The following is a 10,587-nucleotide window of genomic DNA, read 5'->3' as shown; positions in this document are numbered from 1 at the left end:
CGAGCTTTATTTATACTTTTTTCTTTTTTTATACTTAATTTATTATTATTAATTTATTATACTGGGTATAAGCACACTTGGTGATATTAGACGTTTTAAAATATTACACTTTTGTTGGTATTGTTAACCACTTTTAGGGAGATTGTGAGAAGTAAATAAGCCGCCATCACCTCAGAACACAGGAAAGAACCCAAAGCTGTGACACTGAGGTAACTTTCTCCCGCCCAGCTCTCGGGTGACGTCATTCTAGCGCACGCCTCCCCTCCCCGCCACATCTTCCAGCCCCACAAGTCGCACGTGACAGCTGGGCGGGGCGCGATGTGACCAATGGCTCGGGTGCGCAGGCGCGGCTGGGCGGGGCCGGCACCGGCTCATTAGAGTGACTCGGAAGCGGGCCCCTCCCTGGCTGTGGCGGGCGCCGGGATCTAAGCTCCTCCTACCCCCGAGTCCTCCACCTCAGTCCAAGCACCGGAAGCCATTGACTGGGGATATCCGGCGGGATTGAGAGCACAGGGGAGCGGAGGAGGTGGCCTGCACGCAGCCCTTGGGGGGGAAGAAGCGTCTCATGTGGGTGCTGACCCGGGACACTGACTGAGCTCTATACATTCAGGCGGGAGTCGGTATACCATACGCCCAGTCTGAGACTCTGGTCCTGGGACAGCTGAGCACCGCCTCACCCCAGCATTGGAGCTGCCCTGGACCTTATAGGGCCCCCACCTGGCCTGCAACCTGAGCTTTCCAGAACTTCTTGGATTCGGGACACCCTGATCCCTGCACAGGCCAGTCCTGGTTCTTCTCATCTTATTGGACTGTCCAGAACCTCAAATCCAAAGTCACCGGACTTTTACATCCCCAGAACCACCAAATCCGGAGACTTCATACATCTTGTAGGTGAATGTGTGGGTGAATGTGTAACCTACAACACCCATACAGGGCATCACCGACCCCTGGACACGGCACAAGCCTGGGCAAAGCTGTAGGTCACCGGGTATCCAGCAAACTAGGGGACGTCTAGGCCCTTCCACCCGCTGGGCACTTGCTAAGGAACATTGGGGGTTACAAGCCTAACCAGCACCAGGTGATACAACGGAGCAGCCGTCCACCCCCATCAGAACCCTTCCCAGCCCTTATACAAAACCCAAATTTCCTTCCCTCTCCAAGCCGTGTTTAATGCTCCACCATGGGCAAGGTGCTATCCAAGATTTTTGGCAACAAGGAGATGCGGATTCTGATGCTTGGCTTGGACGCGGCCGGTAAGACCACCATCCTGTACAAGCTGAAGTTGGGTCAGTCGGTCACCACAATCCCCACGGTCGGTTTCAACGTAGAGACTGTGACTTACAAAAATGTCAAATTCAACGTGTGGGATGTGGGGGGCCAGGACAAGATCCGGCCTCTATGGCGGCACTATTACACGGGCACGCAGGGGCTCATCTTCGTCGTGGATTGCGCTGACCGGGACCGCATCGACGAAGCTAGGCAGGAACTTCACCGTATTATCAACGACAGGGAAATGAGGGACGCCATCATCCTAATATTTGCTAATAAACAAGACCTTCCTGATGCCATGAAACCCCATGAAATTCAGGAAAAACTGGGCCTAACCCGAATCCGGGATAGGAATTGGTATGTTCAGCCTTCCTGTGCGACCAGCGGGGATGGGCTCTACGAAGGACTCACGTGGCTAACCTCCAACTACAAATCCTAATGACTATTAGAAGATATAAAACAGTTTTACGATGTTGCTTCTCCGAAGAAGAAAAGTAACGTCGGAGGATTATGCTGATCTCACCGATCACCCTGTTAAATTACAAAGAAGTATGGGCTGGAATATGTTATATAAATATATATATACATATTTTATTATTATTTTTTCTCTTGTTCTGCGTTAGGATTCTTACCTCACACTTTCCCATACAAACTTCAAAACCAAGCTTGAAGAAGTAGGAACTTCCTTCTTTAGAAGCTCTAAAGTAATGGTTTGGTTTGAGGGGGCTAAAAGCTTATTTTTTTTCCTTGTTCTGCTTTCTTTCCTTGTAATTTCTGCATTCATACAGGGTATGTTGCTAGGTCTCTTCCAGCTAGTAAACTTTACAATTTATTCTTTAACAATCACACTGCAGTTTGTCTTTTATACCTAGGCTGTTTTTAATAAGAGTTCTGCTAGCTAGCCTATAACAAATGACTTGGATTTTCTTTTTTTTTAAAGATAAATATATACATCTATATTTAAAGCTTACATGATTACTAGACCTTTTCAATTGGTTGTTAACAATTTGTGCAAAAATAAATATTTAGCCTTACATCTGCCATGATTGGAAACAGATGTGGACTATCCTGAATCTCACTTTAATGTATGCATGAGTAGGCAGAATGCAAAATGATCCTTCTAATCAATTTTTAGCCAGAGATGACAAGAAAGCAGTCCGTGACAACGTGGAAGCACGGAGAGCAGACGCTGTCACATTTCATAAATATCTATTCTGTTTCAGGGGGAAAAAAAATTACTTTTCACTTTTGTATATAGAGGAGGGTTCCCTTGACATGTAGCAATACTTAAAATTTATGCAAAAGTTCACCTTGAAAACCAGAATGATGTAAAGCACAACTTTGTAATTCAGTGCAAATTTCAAGGCTTTATTAGGAGCTTTGGTAATTGGCCTGTCTGATATCTGTGTGAAAAAGGTACATTTGCTCCAAAGCGTCTTAAACTATATGCATTTATTAATAAAATACCTACATTATTTCTGTAAAAAGTATTGTAAAGTACACTTATTTCTAAGGTTAGTTTATGATATGAACAGTACAGTGGGGGAGGAAAAAATGCAGTTTGAGTTTTCAAATATAAATGTGAAGTTCTATCCTATTGCAAACAGGTTGGGAATGTGTAAAGTCTGTTGTATTATGGCCTATCTTCTAATCTGAAGACTTTGTATGACATTCTATCTTGTGTGACTTCATTCAGTGTTTCACTATTTAGGTACCATGCTGTGCATTGCCTAATAGACCAGATCTTAATGATTCAGTCCAAATATAACTAAACTATATGCCGCTAGTGAAAACTCACCACATACTGGCATCTCAATGACCTATAATCATCTCTGCACCTGCATTGCAGCTCCACCCATCCATCGCCATTGTTAGAGGTGTTGGTGTTTCCTGATAATTGGTACTTTTTTTTTTTTTTTTTTTTTTTTTTTTGCTATAGCGGAAGCAGTAATATTGAAAAGCCTCCCATGTGGCAGATCAGAAGGACCCCATAGGGAAACCCTGATATTGGATTGTACCAAGGCAATGTTTTTTCTTCATTTTGGCTCAGCAAAGTTCATTTCACTTCTGTTTCGCTTAAAAGTATTCTTTAGAATATACTTTTAAGCAAAACAGATGTGAAATGAACTTTGCTGAGCCAAAATGAAGAAAAAAAAATTTGCCTTGGTACAATCCAATTGATATCAGGTCCAGTCCTTTTTACTACTTTTGGGTTTCACTGTATCCTATTCATTTGTTGCTCCTTGTCACCTTTTCACAAGAAATGTCCAATTTGCAACCTTTTTTGAATTTGTATGTTTCTGCTCCATTGCTCAGATTCTCTTTTGAAATAGCCAAAGGCAAGCGAGTTGAAAACATTTATGTGCAAAGGTCTGTCAATTTCTCTTAATATTTCTGCTCCTTGACTTGTCCTAAAAATTAGTTTTTGATTGCTAAAAGAAAACCACCTAATGTATCTGTGAATCCAGCTGCGGGATTTCCATGGTCATGCTACAACTAATGTGGGCATTATAAAGGATCATCATTATCTCGAATTGTTTTTATTTTCATTATTATATAGAATTCTGTAGGAGTGGGAAACACCCAAGGTGGATGGAGACGCAACAACGCTGCAAGGTGTGTTGAATCATAGTGAGATCTCTCTAATGGAATTTGAAGAGAAATTTTAAAGAGTCCTTTGGTGACTTTGGTTTTGTGCCAAATGTTAATGCTTCATTTTTATTCGCTTATACTTCACGGAATTCGAGTTGGTACAGGAAAACTGGATAAAAGTAGTTGCTTGTCTAATTCTTGTGCAAGAGATCTGGTAAACTGGCTTCTGTTAGCAACAACCTACAATTTCCATAATACAGTGCCCTTGAGTTTTGCACTAGTTTAGCCTATAAGTAGATATAGCAATCCCATCCTGTCTGCCAAAGCAACAGGCTTGTGTTTATGTCCCTTTTATATGTAATACATGCCTTTTGTTCACCCACTCAATTTATCCATCAGAAATAAAGAACTGAATCAGTTTTTACAGGCCTAGAGACCTGATGGCTCATTTACAGCCACTGGATGTGAGCGGAAGGTGAGTACGCCTAATGCACTAAAATATCCAAAATTAAGGTGTTTTTGGAATTGAAGCAAAACAAAAGGCAAGTACGCTTTACTTGGGAATGGTAGAAATAAAAAGGAAACTTGTTGTTTTGCCTTGTACTAGTTTAATCTGCAAAGACTGCACTGGAATGAAGTAAATGCATCCCCAGTAAACTTGCACAAGTGAGACTTATAAGGTGTAACAACATGTCACAGAACTTACACAAAATCATAGCAGCGGTGTTGTTATGCCTTAGAAGTCCCACTTGTATTGCATCCAAGTTTGCACTGATTTACATAAAAGACACATTTTTTTTATTCATATTAGCAGTTGCTATGTGTTGGCAGGTTTCAGGGTTTGCTTCTTTACAAGTGGCTGTTTCTGTTGTAGCTCTTAAAGTTAAGAACTGTGTTGCATGTTCAGAATGAGTCACAGTTGGCAATCCTCTTTATGCAGATGTGTGATTCATCAATCATTCTCTTAACTGCAGAAATTGCAAAATGCACTTGTAGAGTAGATGATTCCAGGCTGTTTGAAGTGAAATGTAAATGTCGAATGAGGGTGGTGGTGTATTTCTATCCTTATAGACTCCGTGTCATATGTTGCAAATCTAATTTTTTCCATCTCTGATGTTTAAGGCAGTTGGTAGAGCTGAGATGTCGCACCCTCCTAATGTCAGTTTCAGAAAAGACTTGCTAACTTCCTGCTGATCTAGATGACTAATAAGACAATCTCTACCTAACTTGCTTAGCAGCCTTCGAAATTAGTTTTGCAATAACTTTTATATTCTTGGATGTGAAGTAGAAGCTGTCATACTGAATATATAGCATACTATATTATTGCGGGAAAAAATTTTGTGTAAGAAGCAAATATATCATTCATTTCAGCTTATCAGTCCATAAACTACATAGGACTATTAAGAACATTTGGGCATTTGCTAACTTTGTTTTAAACACTTTCTACTCTTATTTGCTCTGTGTTCACCTTTTCCATTATTATGCTTATATCTCTTGACATACTAGGCAGCACTTAAGTCTATTAACGTGGTACTAATTGTCTCGGGGATTGTCCTCAACATACTCTGTTTCTCAGCCAGGGTTCCTCCAGAGGTTGGTAGGGGTTCCTTGAGCAATGTGTGCCTCTCAGGTTAAAGGGACACCAATGATCTCTTTGTTCTTTAAACCTGTCAGCAATGTAGAACATTCTTCCCACTGACTGCCACACTAATGTTCTGTGAGCTATGGATATAGATGAGTTCCCTCATATTAAAAAGGTCAAGAAAGGCCAGGTCCTGAGGAAGAGCCTATTAGCCTACCAGTAGGCCAGATAGCTGCCCCAATTTCATTTCGCTTTCCTGTGTCTTGTTGCCTATTTTAGCTTTTTATTCCTAATCATGATCTGTCAACCACTGGAGTAAAGGAAATTTGGATACTTGAACTTCCCTAGCCATGTTTGAGACTCAAGTGTTCTGTCCATGCTTGCAGACCGCAAGTGTTGCTTGACTGCCTTCTACAAAGCACATTAACAACACAATTGTAAGCAAATCCTGACATGTCTATATGATTGGTATGTGGGTTTGTGGCCCCTGATTTCCAGAGATTTAAGCTGCATACAGACATCCAATAGAGGTTACATGATTGTAGCTGGAAACAATCTTTCATGATCGACGGGTAAACAAGAGAGTGCTGTACACACAACACCCGTGTGTTTTTTTGGATGAGTAAGCAGTACCCCTGATTTGCTTTCCTCCACTGCAATGCACAGCGGTCATTGTTCACATGCAAGATTTTTGCCCAATACAAGTACAACTGTTTATTGTTGGGTGAGAATCCTCAAGACGTGTGTGCCCAGCATAAGCCCTAAAGTTCAGACAGGTTTTCGCTCTAAACAGACACACAGTTAAGTTGGTCGGGGGCTGGTATCATTCTGTCATACTGATATTTTATAGCAGCTGAGGAAGAATTGTATTGAAGTTGTAACTTTGTATAAATCTCACCTTCTGTTTAGCAGTGCCTGGCTGTGTCACAGAATTGATAAGTCACTTTGGTTTTTCAGCAAACCAAATGGCATTGTGTCAGGGTTTATGTCTACATAAAATGTTCGTGCTGACCTGCATGCCTAAAAAAATTGAGGTATGAGAGTCTATGATTTCAAAGCCTCCATTTTAAATTCTGTAGATACTTTTTTCTGCAGTACCCCAAGCTGTAAAGGTCACTGAGGGCTTGTTTTAATGCTCATTTGCTGTTATGGTCATACTCATTGCACATTTTCAGGTGCAATTTAAGCTCTACCATCTGCTATTCTTCTCTACAGTAACTCTGTTAGTGGCAACTGAGGACACACCCAATGGATAGCTGAATGGCACTTGCTGGAAAGGTCAGGCCCCAGTAACATTGTAGCAATAAATCAAAAAGTGACAAAGATTTTTATGTTAATAGCCAATAAGCCAGACATAATAACATTTTTGCATGAGTGTGAAAATATATATTGGGGTAACTTGCTTTTATTAATGCAGGACCTCTCGCATTGTCTGCAGTCTGCCCAATCATAATGTAATGTTTGAATGAGATGTGTCTCCTTCAGTACATCCGTTATACATCTACAGCCTGGTAATGTGTAGCTGCAGCCCAGCAGGCAATAGGTTTTACCTGGCTGGGCTGTGGAGGACAAAGGAAGCCGCAACTGTTGGAGGTAAGTGTTCTTCTGGTAAGGGGTGATTGTAAGTCTGGCCTAGTGAAAGGACCTGTCTGGGGAGTTTTATGACAGTAGTGTGTTTGCAAGAAGTGAGATTCTGCAAGAAGAAGAAGATTCTGCAGATCTGTTCATTCAAATATAAATATGGGATTTTTTGTATAGTATCAGTGGTCTGATTACAATTGCCTTACAATTTTTCTCATCCTGTTGGCTATTTAGTTCTCTTTAGCAGCCTTCTTCCTACCTTGTAGAAGGTTAAAATGACTGCTGCAGCTTTCCGTGGTTGTCTCCCAGGGCAAGCACGTGACCATTGGTAGTTCTGCAGCTTTTTTATGTTTTGTGAAACACTGTGAATGCAAGCAGACGTTAGCAACTAACAGTCTAACCTTCCAAAATATATATTTGTGTGTGTGGTTACAAAAAGAGGAACAGGATATTGCATGAAAGTGTTAACTGGGTGAATGAAGTTTGTGTAGAACAATTTGCTCATTTCCTATGTGGATGGAGAATGTATACATTTAACCTTGTAACAGTCCTCTGCATCAGATTGGCCGCCATTTTGTAAAGAGAAAAACAATACATATGTAAATATTTATAGTATTCACCCTATATAAAAGGCAGGTAGAATCTTCTTTATGGTGCAGACCCTGAAATTTCCCTGATGGACAGGTGTTGCACCTAAACCATGCTGTCTTGAAAAGCTATGTGGGTGTTGGATAATGTACCACTCATTTTAGGCACCGTGGCTTCTCCTAGTGACCTCTGTCATTACAAGACACATTAGTAATGCTTTGGTTGGGGAAGAAACCACAAAGTCCAGGGAAGGAATAGCTCTCCAACACACCCAAGAGAGTCTAATAGAAGTGTCTTTATAACTCTTCAAGAGAGTGAAGTTTTAACTTGGGGCCTACCAGAATATAAAGGTTGTACTTTTTAAAAGAAATTACTGCTTTACATCCCCAGAACTGGTGCCTGTTTCTAAAAAAGAGCCTATGTGTATGTTTACATAGCTTGTAGAGCACAAAAACTCCTGACCCGCCAATATTGGTAATGGTGTCAATGGTAGCAAATGGCATTGTTTGATCATGCCCCCTTCCTGCTCACTGTTCTTTGGTTGACAACCTTTATGGCCAATAAGAAAAAAGTAGCCAGCCAAAACAGTTACTATTTAAAACTACCTGCAGGTATTTCTTTGCCATTTATAAGAAATTTATAGTGAACAAAAGTTCACCTTAATTTCCTCGTCTTGCCAATATTTATTTTCTGAGTGGCCTTGGATCCAAGCCTGGAAAAATGTGAACACCGGAATGGAAGGCTGCTCACCATACAGTCAAATGGCAAACATTTGCAGTTCAGCCAGAAGCTATGTAGAAAGCTTGCTATATAAACTACTGCAATGGGTTATGTAAAACTCAAAAGTAAACTGCAGTATTGACTTGTGTAAATCAATAACCCCCTTAAGTGATCTTTGATATTGTCTTTTATTACTTTTAATTTATACCAACCAATGGAAAAGGGCCGGTTCAATAAAATTATTACAATGGTATTCAGGGCTCCTCTGTGCCCAACACAGCCCCATTTTTTCTGCTGTGGCTAAAGCAAACTCCTTCTTTTTGGCTGTAAATTGCAACATGGTTTTGTTCAGATGCCCGTGTTTTGATAACTCTTCCCACAGAGTACAATGGATCCAGTATTTTTCCATCCCGTCCTCACACAAATAAATTCATAGAACCAATGTTGTCTTTGCTCATTGTTGCCATTAGCAAACAAATTGTAACTCTTCCTGTAAAACGAGTCTTGTCAGGCACACGTCTCAGCTTGGATGCAATAAATGACTCATGAAGACGGTCGTTGTGAAATGCCGGTGTGCAGTGTAATAGCATAGCAGATGAATGAACTCAGGAAGTATATTATTAAAGTCGTTTGTATTAGGCAGGGCTCACACCTTTTGTGTTCTTATTGTAGTGCATTTTAATTGTGCATTCCAATGCACATTGTTGTGCACCTGTACATGTTTTTATTTGCATGCATTGACTTTTATTGTCCTTTATTACTTTGGATGTGCATGTTGACTTCAAGTCAACAACATAAATGGAGTCTATTTGGGCTGTATTCATGGTGCAGGTGGGTGAGTTCACCACAGAAATTATTTGAGACTAAAATATGCCTTTGGACGGGTTATCCAACATTTTTTTTTTTTTTTTTTCTCCTAGTTGGAGAGATTTTGTAAACTGCCAGTTCTGATCTGGTTATGGAAAAAATACAGCTTGCCTGGGTCTCTGAACTAAACTTACCTCCTGTCACTCCAGCACCAGAGCGGACATTCTCTCCTGTCATCCTTCTAGGTTCAGGGCCTTGGCTATCTTGATTGACCGGGCCAAAACAACCCATGTCTGCACATGGCAGCAGGACTTCATTCATTGCCAGCACTGGAGCATGCTGATATTGGCCCTGATTTAATAAAGCTCTCCAAGGCTGGCTAGGCTACACTTTCATCAGTGAAACTGGGTGATCCAGCAAACCTGGAATTGATTTTTTAAGTCATTAGCTCTTTGTTCGCAAATGTTTTCAATTCTGCACCAGATCCATTACAGATTTGCTAGATCAGCCATCTTTACTCCTGAAAGGGTATCCTCACCAGCCTTAGAGAGCTTTATTAAATCAGGGCCATTGTACATTGAGCTGTGCGTGCAAAGCGCAGTGCACATTCAACAGAAGACTGAACAATCTGGTAAATTAGATTGTTTGCAGATGGGACATACCATGTTCTTTGGTATCAAACTTCCTGTTTGCAACTTTTTTCTTAGACTGTTTAATTCTACTTTAAAATTTCTAAATCAGAAAAAGCAGCTCAGATGTTAAGTAGTGGGGAATCACTGCATGTCCTGAGGAAACCGTTGTGTTTGGAAAACAAATGCTGGTAGATGGAATCTTACGCCTGCATACCTCACAACTTTGTGAGATGAGAACTAGACAATGGGCACATTTTATCACAAGGTGTGTAGGAAGAGGACATAACCCTGACACACACCCTCCCCTGTTTTTTAGTACAGGAAGAAGATGTAAAAGATTGGATAAACCCAGAGGTGCTTTTTTCACCTCTACTTTTTTCTTTACATAAATGCAGTCCTTTAGATGTTTGGTTAAAAGGGTAAATGTAGGTATAAACCTTTTGAAATTGAAATGGTGGTCCATAGATCTGGGTTAGGACCCTAAGAAGTGACAACTAAGGAGGTAAGAAGGGATTTGGTCCCAAGGGTACGGTATGGTGGAGCCATGCATAGACCTGGGTGCTTCTAGAATACCCAAACCTATCCCTCTCACTGACTATCTTGCGGAAATAAAAAAAAAAATGCACGTGACTTTTAAACATCTTGCTTAAGCAAGCTAAATGCAAATCAGTTGGAAGATTTGGGTGGGGTGCATATCTATCTGTAAAGAGATGGGATGAGAGGAAGGTCAATCCTGGGTCAGTGTAGGAGAGATGATAGAAGGTTCAGCTGGGGAGCAGGCCAGGGCCACCTCCTCTCTGGATTTTATTTTTGCTT

General features: G+C 41.0%; 1 protein-coding gene across 1 annotated transcript; it reads left to right on the top strand.

Moving 5' to 3' along the window:
- Nucleotides 1–397: 397 nt before the first annotated feature.
- On the top strand, nucleotides 398–2,756 carry ARF6 (ARF GTPase 6). Its single transcript, XM_072427931.1, has one exon. The coding sequence runs from the start codon at nucleotides 1,181–1,183 to the stop codon at nucleotides 1,706–1,708; it is 528 nt and encodes a 175-aa protein (XP_072284032.1). The 5' UTR covers nucleotides 398–1,180; the 3' UTR covers nucleotides 1,709–2,756.
- Nucleotides 2,757–10,587: the final 7,831 nt, after the last annotated feature.

This window comes from Pyxicephalus adspersus, chromosome 12 (genome assembly GCF_032062135.1).
Source record: "Pyxicephalus adspersus chromosome 12, UCB_Pads_2.0, whole genome shotgun sequence".
Taxonomy (NCBI): Eukaryota; Metazoa; Chordata; class Amphibia; order Anura; family Pyxicephalidae; genus Pyxicephalus; species Pyxicephalus adspersus.
This window is presented reverse-complemented; position numbering and strand designations above follow the sequence as displayed.